Source organism: Hypanus sabinus, chromosome 18, assembly GCF_030144855.1.
Source record: "Hypanus sabinus isolate sHypSab1 chromosome 18, sHypSab1.hap1, whole genome shotgun sequence".
NCBI lineage: Eukaryota > Metazoa > Chordata > Chondrichthyes > Myliobatiformes > Dasyatidae > Hypanus > Hypanus sabinus.
In genome coordinates this window covers 54,819,286-54,839,501 of record NC_082723.1, presented here as the reverse complement: position 1 = coordinate 54,839,501, position 20,216 = coordinate 54,819,286, and the positions used below count along the sequence as shown (strand labels likewise).

Below are 20,216 nucleotides of genomic sequence, written 5' to 3'. Positions count from 1 at the left end.
AGTGCAAAACAGTAGATATTATTATGATAGCACATACAGTCACAAAAATATATTAGCACAAGTCCCTGAGTGGCATGGCCTGAAGATTGATGGTGCATGGGATGTTGTTCTGGAGCCACAGTTATTCAAGAACAAGTACGCAGCAGTTCCTCATCTCATGCTGGTTCGGCAGATGAAGGCACAGGGTTGTCTTGCACAGGGTCAGCTGCAGGCAATCTAGCTTGTCTTCCAGGGAGCAAACAGTGGAGAGGAGCACCGACAGAAGGAAGCAGCCCCCAACGCAGCATGGATTCCGATGCGCCCACCGCACCTCAGTTCTCTCCCACGCCGTCTCCGGTACCTCCTCTCAGGGTGCTGTAACAGATGACGCCATGGCGGGTGGGCCTGGTCTGCACAATTACCGAGACTATGCAGCTCCCACACCATCAGTTAACTAGCGGTATCTCATATAGCCAATGTCCAACAGGGTCTTGCAATCACAAGAGAAATGTTTAAGCTACACATTTGTACCACTTGTCGGACCTGGAAAGGCCACTGTGACCAAGCATGCCACCATCTTACCAAAATTAAGGCATGCAGAGAGAAGTAAAAAATTAGTATCATTAGCAGTTAGTCATCTCAATTGGCATTAAGATAGCTTCCCCAAGGCTAGAAAAACAACATCAATATTCAAGGAGCAGACAGTCTGATAACTCAAAAATAAATTAAAGGCAATTGTTAGCTTACTAAAGAGAATCAAAATGCTTTGTATCTTTTCCAGAGTTTCCAAATTTTAATCCACACAAGAGCAAAATGCTTGTAATTGCATCACTTCATTGCCTCATTGCTATCTTAGCACCCTCCATCATAAGACATACAGAAATAAAAATGTTAAGCTTCCATAAAATAACCAGAAGCTCCAAATCCTGAAAATATCTTCAACTGAAAATTCCTATTCATACAGACAATATAGTTCAACAGGAAGTACGTGATACCAAAGCACCTGAACAGATCTATCTCATGAAGAATGAGTGAGCACAAACACCGTGCACCTAGGCTGATAATTAAAATCAAGACATCAGCTTCTTGTGCAAGTGCTGTAATACATGTGTCTTATTTCCCACATTTGCTCTTAGTCACGCGACTTGGGAAGGAAACTAAGTGCTCCTCAAAAGGAAATAGATACAAGGTCCTTCTTTTACCCTGCTGGCAACAGTACCACGGGACTAGCAACACACAGCTGATCAACTGAGTCCTTGGTTGGGAGATAATACCTCAAGTAATATTGCTACTTGAAAGAGTAACCACTTCAACTTTTGTATGCAAGGTAACACTGAAGATAAGCCTTCTATTCCAAGTCTGTCAGTATTGAGCTTTGAAAATTATAGCCCATCATCTCCAATCTTAACCTGCACTGGATCTCTGCAATCATTAAAGAAAGGTAATTTTTACAAATACACAGTACTTACTTTTAACTTCTCATACTTCTTGGTATAAGCATCCATTGCTTCCTTCACTTCAGGAGGGAGCTCTAGTTTCTCCTCTTTCAATGGAGGCCAAAACTCACCAGAGAGTATCATTGCATTTAGGTGTAAGGGGCCTTCTTGTTCCTCCTCATGAATATGGCTGTTTATCCGTCGAGAATCTGCTACATCCTGAAGGACAAAACCCAAAGATGAACAGAATAGTTACTATTCAGCAGTAGTTATGTTAAAGGGTACTTGTCTTTTAAACCAAACGAATAAATAAACAACCCAGAGAATATTTATGTTACGTAATAGCAATTTAAAATGAATTTTTCAAAAAGGAAGATGCTGTCAATAAAAATGAATCAGTACTATTTTTTGACTACATAACTCTCCCCAACCCAGAGATTTATCTGCAGCAACAAACACATCTGAGCTTGAAATGGTAAAAACACAAAAAAAGCAGAGTATCAAAAGAAATGATCACCTATAAAATTACCTACCACCCAGTCAATTACCTCTTCTATTACATCCTACGTGTCTCTCAACTGTTCAGAACCCCACAAATCTGAGTGGCAGTCATACATTTTCAACCCAGAAGTCATAAGACATAGGAGCAGAATTAAGCCTTTCAGCCCATTGCTCTGCCAATCCATCATGGCTGATTTATTATCCCTCTCAACCCCATTCTCCTGCCCTCTCAACTATCAACCTCCACTTTAAATACACCCAATGACTTGGCCTTCACAGCCAATAAACTGGCAATAAACTGAAGGTAAAATAAAATCAGATTAAACCCTAGTCCCTTCCACTGACCTTCAGCATGACTTCACAAAAGTGCATCTGAGCCTCTCCAAAGCGTAGCTTCAGTAGCTCCAGGTTTCGTATCTCCCTGCAGCAAAAATCGCATGTGAGTTATCAGGACTCCCACAACAGGCTGAACCTAGGTTCTGTTGAACCTAGAAGAGAGGGCAATTCAAACCACTTCCACAGACTGAGCCAAATAGAAAACAGCAAAAATGACTGATGATTAACATGAAAAATTAAGAGTATAAAATAAAATAAAGCTAATCAGAAATAGAAAACCAGAGTAACAGTTTCTACAGGGTTAAAGTAATCTCATCACTACACTGCCTGGTACGGAGTGAGCCACCAAGGCAATGTGGAACATCTGTTTATTGGGGTTGCTGTTGAGATGGGCTGGGCGCCCAGAGCAAACCACTCAATACTGAGATGGAGTGGTGGGGAGGTCATCAGGGCTGACACTGGCCAAGGCTGTCTGAAGGTAAAGACAGCCTCTGGAGGGTGATATGTGAGGATGCAGGACTATTTGTGATAATGGAAAACATTAGGGAAGAGACAAAAGGCAGGTGGAACCAGAACCAACTGATGAGCAGGGAAGTGAGGGCTGGAGGGCCAGTGCACATGATGAATGAATAGTAGGTTAATGGATCTCAGAGGGGAAGGGTGATAAATGTAAGTTAATTATGAAACGTGACAAAAGAAACATTGTCAGGAAAAAATCCATTTTGGAAGGAAAAATATTATCTAAAGAGTGGGAGACTACAGGGCTGTGATACACAGAAGGATTTGGGTGTCCTAGTTAAGTATCACAAAAGGTTATTATGCAGGTACAGAAACTAATTAGAATCTGATAGAATGGGACCATTTATTGTAAGGGAAGGTGAATAAAAATATAGGCATTTTGCACCAGCTATACGGTATATAACATTGATGAGACCACAGCTGTACATATTGATCTTAATTAGGGAAGCATTGAATAGCAGTCTAAAGTTTTAACACACTGCTCCCTGGAAGAGTTGAGCTTTTACTTATGTAGAAAGGTCGAACAGGTAGGCTTCTATCACGAGAGGGATCTTAACATGATGCTTCCCTTGTGGGAGAATCTACAACTAAGGGTCATTGCTTTAAAATCAGAGACGGGAAATACTGTTTTGAATGAATGCACAGCTAAGAGAACTACAACCACTATGAAGTCCATTGGGCAGATGTGTCCTGTTCTGCCACACAAACCAAAGCAAACTGTCACAACCATTACACTCCCTGATCTACTAGGAATCATGAACTTCAAAAGAAAAATCAGGAAAGAAGATTTAGTACCCTGCCCAACAGTGTACTGCGATCAGCAGTTGACACTACTGACATGATGAAGAGCTCACTTCAATAAGTCAAATAGTTCACAATCTTTTAGGGCCAACAGGGATGGGGAAAAATACTAGCAGCAAAATCCACTTGAATAAACAAAAAAAAAATCACTAGGAGACTGGACAGCTGGAAGTTCAAAATTCAAAGAAAATGTATTACAAAATTATCAAAGTACATATATGTCACCATATACTACCCTGAGATTCATTTTCTTGCAGAACAAAGAAATACAACATAATAAAAAAAAGCTACACAAAAAGATTGACAAACAACCAATGTGCAAAAGGCAACAAACTGACCAAATAAAAATAATAAATAATAATGAGAACATGAGTTGTACAGTTATTACGGCTCTTTATAACTGTAAGCTTTCTTCACCTTAGTATAACAATACATTTACAACTCAGGTAATCTCTCATTACAGCTGATTTCATGAAATTCTATTTTGTGACAAGGAAACTGTCTTTTCCAAGTATACTAACAGTCAGATAGAGACTGACCATTTCTGCCTAAACTTCAGGGTCATCACCAACAGACAGAGAATACAAAGGAAATAGCAGATTCTATTGAATCGAGGACAGATATTGTTGCATTCAGATTCTCAAGAACAACATGATTTGAAGTCTAAATGTATTGTAAACAAATTTATTGGCAACTCAAAGACAGGTGAGTTAGAAAGTTGCAAGGATCTCACAAGGGGCCTGCAGAAAAATATAGCAAGGCTAATTGAATAGGTAAGTATTTGGCAGGTGGAGTATAATGTCAGAAAATATGAGGCTATACTATTTGGAAGAATAATGCAGCTCTATCCGTATTCAAGATTTTCCTAAAATCTTACCACTTTGACCAAGCTTTCAATCACTATAGGGCTAAATATCAAACCTTGTTTGATAATGCTCTTACAAAATGCCTTTGGATACTTTACCCCATTAAATATTATACTCAGAAAAATTATTACAATTTTTAAAAATGCAATAGGGGAATTGAAATGCATTATTAATATTAGTCACCAAAAGCAGGGAATGAAATCTGTGCTTAGTCTGTTCAATTTAAGTAGAGATTAATCAGACATCATATGGTACAAAATGGTGGTCAGTGGATCAAAACAAGCATCTTGATACCTGCATGTGATATAGCTGAAATGATGGAGTATTCGGTCAGCCAGGAGAGTGCGATATTCATTGATGAAAAGCTCTTTGCTGCCATAAATGCTGACCAACAAGGTAATAATATCAGAAGACCTGCGCTTAGAACCACATTTCCCTGAAAATGAAATTTAGAAGGACTACAGTCATTCTGGTAATTCACAAAAAACAGACCAAGTGGCAAATATGCAAAAGGTTCTTCCTGATTTTTGCTTTAAATTTAAGACTGGCTTACCAAGTTACATCACATTTTTCTCAAACACTTTATCAAAAAATATAACCAAATTCTTACACGAGATGAGGTATTTCAGAGCTTTGCTTCTGTTATTTAGGTTCTGCTAAGAAACTACACAAAATATCAGTATAATTAAGACAAGGAAGCATTACTGAGAAATCACTCGGGGTGATTATGGTCTACCAGGACAACTCACAATCTAAAGTTTGTCTGCAGAGAAATCCATTTGTTGTTAGAATCTAAACATGAACCTGTTTTGTTGGGACTTGGCTCTTTTTTTATTATCTACCTGGTACTCCTTAAAAACTATGCATACGTTTCTCCTTCCTATTTGGGAAATTTCACATTACCTGGATCTGCATCAATAGGATCAGGAAGCCAGTTTTCTGGATCAGACATGTCATCATCACTGTCTTGTCCGTGCTCCAAAGTGATTGGATCTGCTTTTGAGAGTTCGTTCGCAAGATCACTTGAACCCTCTGAATCATCAGTCAAACCTGCTACAATCTGTCTCACAGTATCCTCACGAGTCCTGGGAGTTGACAAATAAAAATAAATTATAAATTAGTTATAAAGAAACATCACCCAGGATGTGGTAGCCTGGTACAGGATCTCACATCCACAGGCCTGGCCCACTGAGACATGGGGCTGAATTCCACTAAAATAAAAAGCTTTATCAGTAATGATAGGCAAGAAGCTGCAAGATTGTTTCCAACCTACCTTAAGGTAGAAAATCTCCCATTCTGACACAATATCAAAAATTGTTCACTGTTCAGCCCTTTGTTTTTACCCCATTGTTCAGTAAGGCCACAGCTGACCTAGTATTTCAGTACACTTTCCTGAAGTAACCCGTTAATACCCCGATCCCCTCACACTTACCTAGCATGGCCTACCGGTAGGTCTAGACCTATCGAAGTCGTTAACTCCCAAATAACCTTTGAAAGCTAAGGAGTTAATTAATTAATGCTACATATCAGTCTAACAAACAGAAAAGAAAATCTAGTCTACAATGCCAGTGAGGGTCCATTTTCAAAAATAATTTCTCCATAAATTATGTTAGGTAGTGATAGGGGATTTGATAGTCAGGGGAACGGACTGGAGATTCTGTGGACGTAAACGGGACACCCAAAAGATAAGTTGCCTCCCAAATGCCAGGGTCAGGGACATCTCAGAGTATAAGAAATAATGTAGATGATGTTGTTGCACTATTAGTTTGTCAGGTATGATGTTTTGGCTATCACCCAATCCTGGCTGAAGGATGGTTGTAATTGGGAGCTGAATGTCCAAGGTTACATGTTGTATCAGAATGATAGGACAGTCAGACATAGGATCACAAGATGCTAAATCCTTGCGAGTTGAGTTAAGAAACTGCAAGTATAAAAGGACCCTGATGGCAGTTGTAAACAAGCCTCCCAACAGTAGCTGGGATGTGGACCACAGATTACAACAGGAAAATAATGTTATGATAGTCATGGGAGATTTTAACATGCAAGTCGATAGGAAAATCAGGCTGGAAATGGATTTCAAGAGCAGGTTTGTTGAATACCTACCAGATGGTTTTTAGAGCAGTTTGTCATTGAGCCTACTAGAGGATCTGCTATATTGGACATGGTGTTATGTAATGAACCGGAGGGGATTAGGGAGCTTAAAGTAAAAGAACCCTTTGGAGGCAGTGATGACAATATGACTTTGAGTTCAACTTGAAATATGATAGGGAGAAAGTAAAGTCTGACATAGCAGTATTTCAGTGGTTTGAGAGAAGAGTTGGCCAAAGTAAATTGAAAAGAGATGCTGGCAGGGATGACAGCAGAGCAGCAATGGACTGAGTTTCTAGAAAAAATGAGAAAGGTGCAGGATAGATGTATTCCAAACACAAAAAAATTGTCAAATGGCAAAATAGTACAATTGTGGCTATCAAGGGAAGTCAAAGCTAATGTAACAGCAAAAGAGGGCATACAACAAAGCAAAAATTAGCAGGTAGAGGATTGAGAAGCTTTTAAAACTCCACAGAGAGCAACTAAAAGAATCATTAAGAAGGAAAAGACGACATATGAAAGAAAGCTAGCAAACAATATCAAAGGATAGTAAAAGCTTTTTCAAGATTGTAAAAAGTAAGATGAGAGTAGACATAGGACTGTTAGAAAATGAGGCCAGAGAAATAATAAAGGGGTCTAAGGAGATGGCAGATGAAATGAGTATTTTGCATCAGTCTTCACTGTGGAAGACACTAGCAGTGTGCCAGATGTTGAAGGTTGTGAGGGAAGAAAAGTACTTACAAGGGAGAAGGTGCTCCAAAAGCTGAAAGAGCCAAGGGTACACAAGTCTCCCAGACCAGATGAACTGCACCCTCAGGTTCTAAAAGAGGTAGCGCTAGAGATTGTGGAGGCATTAGTAATGATCTTTCAAAAATCGCTGGACTCTGGCATGGTGTCAGAGGACTGAAAAAGTGCAAATCTCACTCCACTCTTTAAAAAAGGAAGGCAGCAGAGAGGAAATTATAGACCAGTTAGCCTGACCTCAGTGATTGGGAAGACGTTGAAGTCAATAGTTATGGATGAGATTAAAGTATTTGGTGACACAGGACAAGATCGGACAAAGTCAGCATGGTTTTCTTAAGGGAAAATCTTGCTTGAAGAACCCAGTTGGAATTCTTTGAGATTACATGTTGGGTAGATAAAGGGGATGCAGTTGATGTTGCATATTTGGACTTTCAGAAGGCCTCTGACAAAGTGCCATACACGCAGCTGCTTACCAAGTTAAGAGCCCATGGCATTACAGGGGAGTTACTGGTATGGTTAGAGCATTGGCTGATTGGTAGGAAGCAGCAAGTGGGTATAAAAGCATCCTTTTCTAGTTGGCTGGCAGTGACTAGTGGTGTTCTGCAGGGGTCTGTGTTGGGACCACTTCTTTTTATGCTGTATATCAATGATTTAGATGATGGAATAGATGGCTTTGTTGCCAAGTTTGCAGATGATATGAAGACTGCTGGAGGGGCAGGTAGTATTAAGGAAACAGATAGGCTGCAGAAGGACTTAAACATTAAAAGAATGGGCAAGAGAGTGGCAAATGAAATACAATGTTGGAAAGTGCATGGTCATGCAATTTGGCAGTAGAAAAAATGTGCAGGGTATTTTCTAAACAGGGAGAAAATCCAAAAATCTGAGATGCAAGGGACTTGGGAATCCTAAAGGGTAGGGTTGGTGGTGAGGAAGGCAAAAGCAATGTCAGCATTTTTTTTCCAAGAGGTATAGAATACAACAGCAGCGATGTGATGCCTCACTGGTGAGGCTTCACCTTCAGTACTGTGATCAATGTTGGGCTCCTCATCTAAGAAAAGATATGCTGGCATTGGAGATGGTTCAGAGGAGGTTCACAAGGCTGATTCTGAGAATAAAAGGGTTATCAAGAGGAACGACTTTGGAACAATTTTATCTGTGTCAGTATGCCAGTTTGTGAATCACAAATGTCTACAGCCCCACATCAGCCAGCAAATATGGTCTCCTAAATGCTCACTCATGTGTACTGGCTGGATACAAGCCAGCTGTTCATAACCTGGGGAGGGCCAGTAATCCAACCAAAAAAAAGCAGCAAGCCTGAAGTTTGGGATTTCCTTTAGAAGTCAGCAAACTCTGACCACAAAATTAATAAAGCAAAACTTGAATTATTAGATTACGCTAAAATGAAATTGTGAGAGATTGTGAGAGCTTCTGTTGGTCTATAAAAAGGAAAAGATCAACAAGAGCAAATTACAGACAGAAACATAAAAGTGAAATAACGGGAATTAAACAAACATTCCTCAAACATGACAAACTTGCAGAAATTCTGAAGGATCAAGAGACCAGAAACAAAACAGATTAATAGTAGAAAAGAAATACAACCAGAAAAGCTTATGAGATGATAAACCTCTAGGATTTGATCAGTATTGCAGAACTTTGAAAGAAATGCCTAAAGACATGGTGGTTACCAACTTCTAAAGCTACATTGATACTGAGAGAGGTCTCCAACCTGAAACATTAACTCAGTTTTTATATCCACAGATGACACACAACTTGCTGATTGTTTCCTGCACATTCTGTGTCTATTTCCTTGTGGATTGTTCCTGCTGGCTGGAGTATAGCAGATCTGATTATGTAAGAAATGAGGAAAAAGAAAAACATGTAAATACTAATGGCTCAGCCTGAGAACAAGGAAATGCTAGAATATATTATTAAAGCCATAATAGGGCATTTAGAAAACCAAAGCAGCTTTGCAAAGAATCAATATGAATTTATGAAACCAATAGTGTTCGGTTAATCTATTGCTATTCTTCAAGAATGAATCTAGTCGAATAGATGCAGTGGACTCAATGATTGCAGTGCATACGGATTTTAAAAGATTTCCATGCAGGAAGTTAGAGAACAAATAAATGGCACATGTAATTGGATACTAGTGTGGATTAAGAGTTAATTTTTTAAAAACAAAGCTGGAATAAAAGATCGTTCCCAGGTCCACAGGCTGTGACTTGTGACGAGTCAAAGGAATTGGAGTTAGGACCAAGATTTTCACAATTTGTATCAGTGATGTAGTTGAGGAAAGCAAATGTCATATTTTCAAGTCTGCTGATGAGACAAAACTGAGCAAGAATGAAGATGTAAAAAGGCTTCATGATAATAAAGACAAGCTGAGAGGACAAAAATATAATAAATGGAGTACAACTCAGAATAAACTATGCAGCCGTAAACATGTTTGAATAATGAAGAAAGAAAGTGTTTGTATTCAGAGACAGCTTCTTGTATACATCACTGAAAGGTATCGTGCAAATGTACTTATAGAGGAAAGACACATTGAATAAATGTTTTACAGCAATAATACAAGGTCTTGGTGAAGTCTCAGAGAATTCCTCAAGGAATTCTATACAATTCCGGTTTCTTTACTAAAACGTGACCATACTTCCTATGGAGTTCAGCAAAGCTTCCTATATTTCCATTTTCCCTTATAACTTGTGAGGCTACTTCAGCCTGCTGAGTCTGAGGCAACTCTCAAAGGATTCCCATCAATCCCAATCCCCACCTTATTTATCTCGCATACCCATCAACTCCTTTCGAACGCTCCTACTACTAACCCACAACAAAGATTATTTACTGTTGTCAATTATTTTACCAACCAACACATCGGTAAGAGAAATCAAGATATATGGAGATGGGTCAGGAAGGATCAGCTATAATCCTCTTGAATGGCACAGCAGGATCAAGAGGCAAAATAGCCAAGTCCTGCTCCTATCTTTTATGTTTATAAGACTCACATCTCTCAAGCTGTTGATTTTTCCTGCTAAACTGTTATCCACCTTACAAAAGAAAGGAAGCTTCCAAACAGCATTTTGTTCTGGTGCAAGAATTACCCAGACTTTCAAGCAAAACATTAGGCCAACTCCCATTTCCATCACAATTCAAAGTAATACATTCCATCTTAACTCCAGCAAACCTGTAGTGTATTGAACTGAGCATAATGTTCACCATTTGAAAGTGCACTTTTCTAACCACATAACTGCTGATAACTTGCTCCAATAGTAACTGTGACATGTTAATTTACTCATCCACAAAAAGTGCAATAATTAACCAGAGTGAGAAAAGTCAAAACATCAAAGTTGAGTTTATTGTCGCATGCACAAGTACACCTATGCACAGGTGCAATAAAAACCTTATTTGCAGTAGCATCACAGGTACATAGTACCAGAAAGGCAGCATAAGAAAATTCCAATTATACACAATTTTTACAAGAAAGAAAACAACGTCATGCAGAGTGGTTACAGTATTGCTAAACCGAGGTAGTGATCAGGGTCTTGCCAGTTGGTTCAACAACCGAATGGTTGAAAGGAAGTAGCTGTTCCTGAACCCGGTGGTGTGCAACTTTAGGTTACTATGCCCTCTGCACATTTGCAGATGCGAGAACGTGGCATGACATGGGCGAGTGGGGACCTTGATAGTGCTTTTTGAGGCGGCACCTCATTTAGGGAGATCGTGTCAGTAATTTGTTGAGCTGAGTACGGTACTCTCTGCAGTTTAAGTTCCTGTGAATTTGAATTGCTGTACCACCACATTGTGATGCAACTGGTCTATGGCTAGATTGCCAATTCAGTTAGAACAATAAACAAAGTCCATTGTAGTGTAAAGTGTTCAGTATTCCTATGGTGAGGTAATGATCAGCAAACTCAGTAAAACACAGTTCTGCTCACAGTAACCACAGATGAAACACTGTACCTTAGATACTTGCGTACTGGCTCGCATACCACCTCCAAAATTACCATGGATGGGTCCAACTCACGAAGGGCTTTGATGGCAGAAATGTACAATGTTATCACATCAGCAGTATTCACTCCTAAATAAAGAAACATCAGCCATTAAATACTGAAACAGGGCACCATGGTAGTTTAGTAGTCAGCACGATGCTGTTACAGCTCAGGTGTCGGGGTTCGGAATTCAATTCCAGCTGTCCTCTGTAAGGAGTTTGTACAGCCTGCCTGTGAAATGTGGGGGTTTTCTCCAGCAACTCCGGTTTCCTCCCACACGCCAGTGAAGTACCAGTTAGTAGGTTAATTGGTCATTGTAAATTGCCCTGCGATTAAGTTAAGGTTAAATCGGGGGTTGCCAGGTGGCGCAGTTTGAAATAAAGTAAAAAAAATTAAAAATCAATTTACACACATTTTAAACCTCGTCATTCAAGTTAAGTAGAAACCAAACCAATGGAATAGCTCTTTTGGAACCAGAAAAGTCCTGATGAAGGGTCTCACCTAAAACATTGACTGTTAATCTCCCTCCACAGATGCTGCCTGACCCACTGAGTTGGTGAGAGTGGTGATCCAGATTTCCACCATCTGCAGTGTTTTTTGTCTCTGGTGTACTAGGAAACTTAGATCTAGTTGCAACTATCCTTCTCCTCATCCATCAACATTCAGAAAATATGGCAAAACTCCAATAACCTGCTTTTTTTTTACAAATCTTGGTAGCTGAATATCTGGCTCACTGGATGATGTTTCACGCACTCCCATTAAATTCATCAAGGCCCCTTCTGCACTGCCTATAAACTCAACATGTTCACTGATTACAGTACTGTCCAACATCTAAAAAAGGTGTGCTTTGGGGATTAGTAGGAGTAATACCCAATAGTTCAGAGAATATGCCAGTCTGCAAAGACCAAAATCCAAATGGCGATAGAAGAGTTTTACTAAAATATATATTTTAAACCAAAGTGCATAACCGCACGTGTTAAACTGTATCTGCCATGTGTTTGCCTATCCACCCACCATGTCTACACAGTTCACCACTATAATCTCCAGCCAGTCTATTTTCCTTAAAAACTTCCAGTACTCCAAGCACCACACAATCTAAGTACTTATTCTCAGAACTACAAGTTACTGTACTCCTTTTAAATTCGCTCAATTAGATGACCCTCTATCAAATTCTGATAGCCAGAAAGCATCTCTTTCTCTACTTTTACAATATATCCGACCAGCATTCAATATCTTGAACAATTACCACAACAGCATGACTAGAGAATCAGCCTGTGCTTAGATAGCCTTTTAACCATTCGTTATCTCAATTCTTTTTACATTTATGGAAATAAATGTACGTATCCAAACACTTTTACGGAAAGCTAATTCACATAAATGTAAAATCTTCATTTCACAATCATGTTTTTTTGAATGTTGATGTTTGAAATGCCTTTTTAGAACATCTCATGAAGACAAAATACATCACTGATTCATGACAGAAGATAACACTAGCCTGAACACTGAAACAACTCAATTAAAATTTTCTGTGTATTTTTCTGGAAATGTTAGACTTTGAGAACAAGAAATGATTGGTTTGAATGTGAACAACAGGTACCTTATTCCCAAACACTACTCATGCTACGCTGTATATATTAGAATGTACGTATTAAACAGACACCTGGGTGGAGAAGCCGGGTCTCCAGGGCCATTTTCAGTGATGAAAGCAATTGTTGCCTCTGATTGGTCCTTTCAAGACAAACTTTCAGGTCCTGCAATGCAGCCTTGGATTCTGGGAAGTCTACAGTTCAAAGTAAAACACAGATTAGCAATTTCCATGGAAAAATTATTACCGATATTACCACAATACCCATCTCAAAAATTACCACACAATATAAAAATGTGGTGCCTGAACCCCAAAACTTGTTTCTTTCACTGGCTCCACAGGAGGGAAAAAGCAAAGAAAATGTGATCCAGTAATCACATGGTAGCTAAAAGAGGTTATTTATATTTTTGGAACATGATGCTGGCACCTGCCTCTCCAAAATTCTTGTTAGTGAGCCAGAAATAATTCAGTATAAATCCAGACACAAACCAAAAACACTGAAGTTACTGAAATTTTTTTAATGGGTTGAAACACCTAATTTAAGAAATTGTTTTCTCTTGCCTCGAATGATGCTGAAGAGTTCCTCAATCCTCATATTAGCATAAACTTGATAGAGGAAAAATTGCAGATGTATTCTCCAGCGTTGCAGTGTGCTGCTTGTCTGAGGAGAAGCTGATTTAATGCTGGCCTTCTGCAGGAAAACCATGCTCAGCCAACAAATCACTTTCGTCTCCAACCACTGAAGAGAAAAAGAGAACACCAGCTAACAGCTGAAAATCTTCGTTCCTTCATTAGCCCACACTTACACTGTGCCAAAGCAATGGCACTCAACACTGATCCCTACAAAGTTTTATTGATAGAAAAGGCAGAGATAGTCAAAGCCCAACAACTTATGGGCCAAGAAACTGTTAAGTTTCAGGGTGATAAGGTCTTGAAAGAACCCATGTCATAATGATCTTTGCTGAGAAATGCTTTCCACCACTTTTGATCCACTTCAGAATGTGGAATTAAGACTCCAATCCTAAACTGAGAACACAGGAACAAAAATGAGCCATTCAGCCCTTCAAATCTTCCCAATGTTCAAAGCCTTCTTATTTCACTACACCCTACTTTCATCCTAACAGGACAGCTCGTTCATATCTTTGGCGAGCAAATATCAAGTTCAACGAAAAATGTAAAATTATTAATTTAGAGCAAATGGTTCATGTGTATCACTCTTTATGTGAAGGTAAGTTTCTTAATATCTCTCCCAAATACCCTCCAATTTCAAAGTTATGTCCCCTTTTATCCCAGACTCCCAAGAGTGATTGATGTGATTTATTTCCCCATCTCTTCCTGTACTATATCAATGACTGCATTGGTGCTGCATCATGCACTCATACTGAGCTTGTCAACTTCATCAACTTTGCCACCAAATACCAGCCTGCCCTTAAATTCACTTGATCCATTTCTGACACCTCTCTTCCCTTTCTTGATCTCTGTCTGCATCTCTGGAAACAAACTATCTACCAACATCGTTTATAAACCTACCAATTCTATCTTGACAGTATCTTGACTATTCCTCTTCCCACCGTGTCTCCTGTAAACATGCTATTCCCTTTTCTCAGATCTTTCGTCTTCACCACATCTATTCCCAGGATGAGACTTTCCTATCCAGGACAGAGAGATGTCCTCATTCTTGAAAGAATGGGCTTTCCTTCCTCCATCGAGTCTGCACTCATTTGCATCTCCTCCATTTCCTGGATATCTGTGCTCACCCCATCTTCCCGCCACCTTAAGAGAGATAGAATTCCTCTTGTCCTTACCACAACTTCCACCATCTTCAAAGGGGTTCTTCCACCAAACACATCATTACTGTTAAACATAAGATATCGGAGCAGAATCGGAGCTCCACCATTTCGTCATGGCTGATCCATTTGTCCCCCCCAGTCCCAATCTCCTGCCTTCTCCCAGTATCCTTCATGCGCTGACTAATCAAGAATCTGTCAAGTCTGTCTTAAGTATAACCGACTTGGCCTCCACAGCCACCTGCGGCAACGAATTCCACGGACTCACCACTCTCTGGATAAAGAATTGCCTCATCTGTGGTACTGCAGTAGCAAATTACATTGAGCGTCCAGATGTTTGCACAGGGTCATTTCTGCAGACCGAGCACAAGTGCTTTGCAAAGGATTCATCCAATCTGCGTGTGGCTTCTCCAACATAGAAGATCACAGGTAATCATGCAGGGGAAGTGGTAGGCAGAGACACAAGAATGGATCAGCAAATTGCAAAGAGATGATCCCCTCAAAATGCTGAAAAGGGAGAACTGATGTGCCTGGTACTGGAATCTTTTTGGAGCTAACAGAAATTACAAAGGATGATCCATTGAATACTGAGGCTGGTGAGTGGAAGGACCAAGATAATTCTAATAGAGAACAGATGAGTGCAGAGGTGAGGAAATAGATGAGATACAAGCTCGGACATCTACCCACTACGATAGAGGGGTAGCTATGGTTAAGAAAGGAGGAAGTCATTTCAGAAGCACCTGTGCAACATAAAATCTAGGGAAGAACAAAATCTGCAAAATATATTTTTTTAAGTCTCTGTATAAATTGCACTCTGGTCATTCACCCATTTCATATGAAATAATTAGTCTGTGGTTCCTAATTAGTCATCTGATTTATGATACAGGAGTGATCCTCTTTCCAAGATACTGGAATCTTTCCAATAAACAACAGAGCTGGAGCTCCTCCCTTGTAGATTTATTGCTCCTATTTCATTAACTCATCTCAGAACTTCACTCCTGAATCTCATACTAAATGTTAAAAAAAGGTCTGAACTATGGATTTAGATTCATGTTTTATAATACCTTAGTGGCCTTTCTGCAATGAAAGCCAAGACCCAGAGCACTCTTCCCTTTTTCCTGCTCTACTATGAGGTGCTAAACAGCTACACTGCCATGATATCCCACCCCACCCCCCCCAAATCTAGCTAACCACAGGAAGATAGGAAGCAACTTTGAATAAATATCCAGTCAAGATTGAGCCTGTATACAAAGCTCATTCAGTCAACGTCTTCTGGATAGATCATGAAGCCATATATTTCCCGAAGATTGCTTGGGTGTCTCAGCGCTCTGCAGTCTCCAAGAGGATTCCAGGAGGCAGAGGCAGCATGTGGGAACCTCATGGCACGAAGGCTGCGGGACAGGGCGCAAGCCATTTCACCAATTAAAGCAACAAGGGAAACTGAAACATCGAGGCAAATGCAGAAGGTGAGCACCGGCTGCCTGCCTTTTTTTATCACTGGGGAAAATGGCTCTGCTTCCGGAGAGGGGAGACCGCTTATTTGCTGCTGGTGAGATTGCCTGCTACAGAGATGGAAGACTGCCTTTTGATCGCTGGTGGGATTGCTCATTGCCAGAGAGGGAAAGGCCTGCCGCTGTGCCCAGAGAATGTTACCAGGTTTTCTGCATTTTAGTTATGAACTTGGACTATAGACTCCACCACCCCCCCCCCCGACCTTATAGTTTTTTGTATTTTGTGTTTTTCACCTATCTTTCTAATTTTTTGTGGGTGGGGGATTTGGGGTTCAGCGTGCCTGTTCAGTTTAAGTTCATTTTCGTTGTGCTGGGAGGAGGGATTTGGGGATCGATAATCACGCTGTCATTCTTTTCTTTCTTGGTTTTGTGGCTATCGAGAGAAGAAGATTTCAGAGTTGTATACTTTGATAATAAATGAACCTTTGAAATGGAAATATTTAGGTTATCAGCATCTGAAACTGTTACACCAATCTGAAAGATTATTCCACCTATTTTTTTGAAATGGTGGTGAAGTTTTGTAAAGTTTCTAATTAGTATTTTGTTTTCAATTTTTCTTTCATTCGCCCCCATCAAATTTATTACAATGCTCTGCATATCACTGCTCACCGTACAGCTCTCAATCTACACATCGGTAAGTTTGGCTACATGGATCATTTGGGCCAAGACAAAAGATCTGTATAAAGACAAACTTGCTGATGATTACTGATACATTAACATTCACCAATATATTTTTGAAAACTATCAGTTATAACATTTTACCATCCAGATTTGAAGAGGTAAAATCAAACAACATAAAATTACCTCCTCAAGCTGAGACAGAAAGGAATTTTCATACTCTCCACGACACAACCTTCCCACGCGCTCCTCTATCATCTTGTGCAGGATGGTGGTGATGGCATCAGCACTGATGCGTTCTAATAGGTTCAGTGAATGCCTGACAAAAGCAAATGGACAACATTAAATGCAGCGAACTGGTGCCACTGACAATTCCTAGGTTGTGCAGTAATTAGTGCAGCAACTTCACAGCTGTGTTCGACTCTGACATCAAGTACTCTCTCTGTGAATCTTCTCTGCATGCTCTCCAGCTAATCACATCCTCCTTTTAGCAGAGCAACCAGAACTGTACCGAATACTCCAAGGGTAAGCTTGGTTAATTGGCTACTCTAAATTACCTCAAGGGAACAGCAAAAGAAATTAAAAAAAAGAGTGATGACATGTGAGAGAATAAGTCACTGGAATCTAGGGAGGGCAGGAGTTACAGAACAGGCAATAGAACTGATGACATTGACCTCCAGGAAGCCAGCATGGACCCAAAAGGCTAAAATAGCCACCATCATTTTGTAATTTCAATATATTTACTGAAGCGCATATCCACCAAAATCTAGCCCTCACTAAATGTTTGCATTGAGGAACACAGACTTCACATACGTAATTAAATTCTATTTAAATTTTGATCACATTGCATTTTATTAGCTACCTGGAAGATGCCACAACAATTATTTATTGACATCAACTAGCCCTCTTGCTAACAAATTGAATACTTCACAAACCCATTAGCATCTGGAGTACAAAAGCAGCAGAAACATGGGAGAAATCACCTACAATTCCCACAACAATTAACCATGCAAGTTTCTTTGTCACTAAGCCAAAATCCTTTGAGGAATTACAGATTCACAAGCAATAAAAATCTGATCATCCACTCTCCCAATGTTCAGAAATCCCAATGGTTTGGCCTCTGCTTAATTAGTACAGATTCTTGCACTCCCAACACACTGGGACCATAGATCCCACGCCCACTTTAAACACACCGTCACTCTGGTTCCTGCACTCCCTGTAAATTTAACAGGATCGCAGGAAAACCTATGGCATTACCATGTGACATTAGAAACTACTGGATATTAAAGGTGAACTGGGGTATCAATAAGAATAACATCCAACAATCTGAAAAATCTGCTAGTTCAGCACCAAAGTCACAGATTTACATAGCTTTACTCTACACAGTGGTCTTTCAAGTGATGCTCATACCCTGTACATCAGCAGTACAGTCATGACATAAATGATGATCTAAAACACTTCGCGGTCCACTTATACAAAATTCTAAACAGGGAGGCACCCCCTCGCCACCTTTCTGATTACACTCCACATGCCTCCTTCTGGAATTCTGTAGCACAGCTCCAATTTTCTATAATTTTCTATCACATACGGTGGAAAATCCGCTCTCCCCAAGTTCAAGCGACTTGGATCCGCTCCAATTTGCATACCAACACCAGTGGCCTACAGCAGATGCCATTTCATCAGCTCTTCACTCAACCCTGGAACATCTGGACAACAAAGATACATACAGCAGTATGCTCTTTATCAACTACAACTCTGCATTCAGTACCATCATCCCCTCAAAACTAAGCAATAAGCTTCAAAACCTTGGCTTCAATATCTCCTTCTGCAGTTGGATCCTCAATTTCCCCACTTGCAAACCCCAGTCAGATCGGATTGGCAACATCATCTCGTCCACAATCTCCATCATCACAGGTGCGTCACAAGGCTGTGTGCTCAGCCCCCTGCTCTGCTCACTCTACACTTATGACTGTGTGGCTAAGCACAGCTCTAATGCCATATTTAAGTTTGCTGGTAACACCATCATCGTAGGCCGAATCAAAGGTGGTGATGAATCAACACGTAGGAAAGAGACTGAAGATCTGGCTGAGTGGTGCCACAACAACCACCTCATACTCAACGTTGGCAAGACCGAGGAGCTGAATATTAACTTCAGGAGGAAACCAGAGGTCCATGAGCTAGACCTCACTGGGGAATCAGAGGTGGAGAGGGTCCGCAACTTTAAATTCCTTGGTGTTATCATTTCAGAGGACTTGTCCTGGATCCAGTACATAAGTACAATTATGAAGAAAGCACAGCAGCACTTCTACTTTCCCAGAAGTTAGCAAAGATTTGAAAGTAGCATCTATCATATGGGAGGCCCGTCACCCAAGTCATGCTGTCTTCTGACGGCAATCATCAGATAGAAGGTACAGGAGGTTCAGGGCTCACACCATCAGGTTCAGGAACAGTTACTACCCCTCAACCATCAAACTCTTCAACTAGAGAGGTTAACATCACTGCCCCATCACTGAACTGTTCCCACAATCTATGGACTCACTTTCCAAGAACTCTTCATCTCACAATCACTATATTTATTCCTTATTCCTTTCTTTTGGCTAACTGAGCCTCCTTAGAAGCTGAGTAAGTGTGATAAATATCTGCCAGTGAAAAAAAAATGGTAAAAATAGAAAGAAAATGTCCCTTAAGAGGTCAAGGTCTTCTCAGTCCAAAGTGGGAGTTTAACTAGGATAAAAATGTTCCCGCATGCATGATTACGAGTATATATATCCCTCTTATAAAAGAGTCTTGTAGTCATGCCTTCTTGAATCCAACTAGCTCAGTCATAAGAACTAGCAAAGGTGACTTTGTTTTTTTTAGCTCTGGAGTAGATATTGCTCCTGTTAGCTGTGGACGAGCCCGGTCTTCAGTTTGATACCGAGGTTGATGAATACTCTGGCAGAGCTGTGATTTTTATCAATTCAAGGTTAACTGATTTTACTGTATTGGATGGCCAATCCCACACTTTTCTATTTTGAGATAAGGAACTAGTTTCTGAAGAGGATAGTTTTAAAATTTACATCAGATCTCACCAATGTAGAGGAGGCCATACCAGGAGCACCACATGCAGTAAACAATCCCAACAGATTCCACCTCAGCTCCACCGCAAAAAGTGTAGTTTCACAGTGGCTCACGTCAGCTCCATCCGCAAGAAGCAGAATTTCCTGGTAGTCAACCATTTTAATTCCTATCCCTATTCCCATTCCAATGTGTCTATGGCCTCCTTTTCATCACACAATCCCACTGCTGTCTCTAAGGAGTTTGCATATTTCCCCGTAACTGCATGGCTTTTCTCCGAGTGCTCTGGTTTCCTCCCACAGTCCAAAGACGTACCAGCTGGTAGGTTAATTGGTCATTGTAAGCTGTCTTATGATTAGGTTAGAGTTAAGTCAGGGGTTGCTGGGAGGTGTGATTCTAAGA

General features: G+C 40.2%; 1 protein-coding gene across 2 annotated transcripts in view; it reads right to left on the bottom strand.

The window, feature by feature from the left end:
- anapc2 (anaphase promoting complex subunit 2) overlaps positions 1-20,216 on the bottom strand; it is a 46,096-nt gene that overhangs the window by 22,538 nt on the left and 3,342 nt on the right. For both annotated transcript variants that reach the window (XM_059994355.1, XM_059994354.1), the window contains exons 3-10: positions 16,944-17,076; positions 13,403-13,580; positions 12,917-13,036; positions 11,228-11,345; positions 5,342-5,523; positions 4,733-4,874; positions 2,262-2,337; positions 1,449-1,634 (exon numbers count right to left, since the gene is read on the bottom strand). In XM_059994355.1, the coding sequence (XP_059850338.1) occupies positions 1,449-1,634; positions 2,262-2,337; positions 4,733-4,874; positions 5,342-5,523; positions 11,228-11,345; positions 12,917-13,036; positions 13,403-13,580; positions 16,944-17,076 (1,135 nt within the window). The remainder of the gene's footprint in view (positions 1-1,448; positions 1,635-2,261; positions 2,338-4,732; positions 4,875-5,341; positions 5,524-11,227; positions 11,346-12,916; positions 13,037-13,402; positions 13,581-16,943; positions 17,077-20,216) is intronic.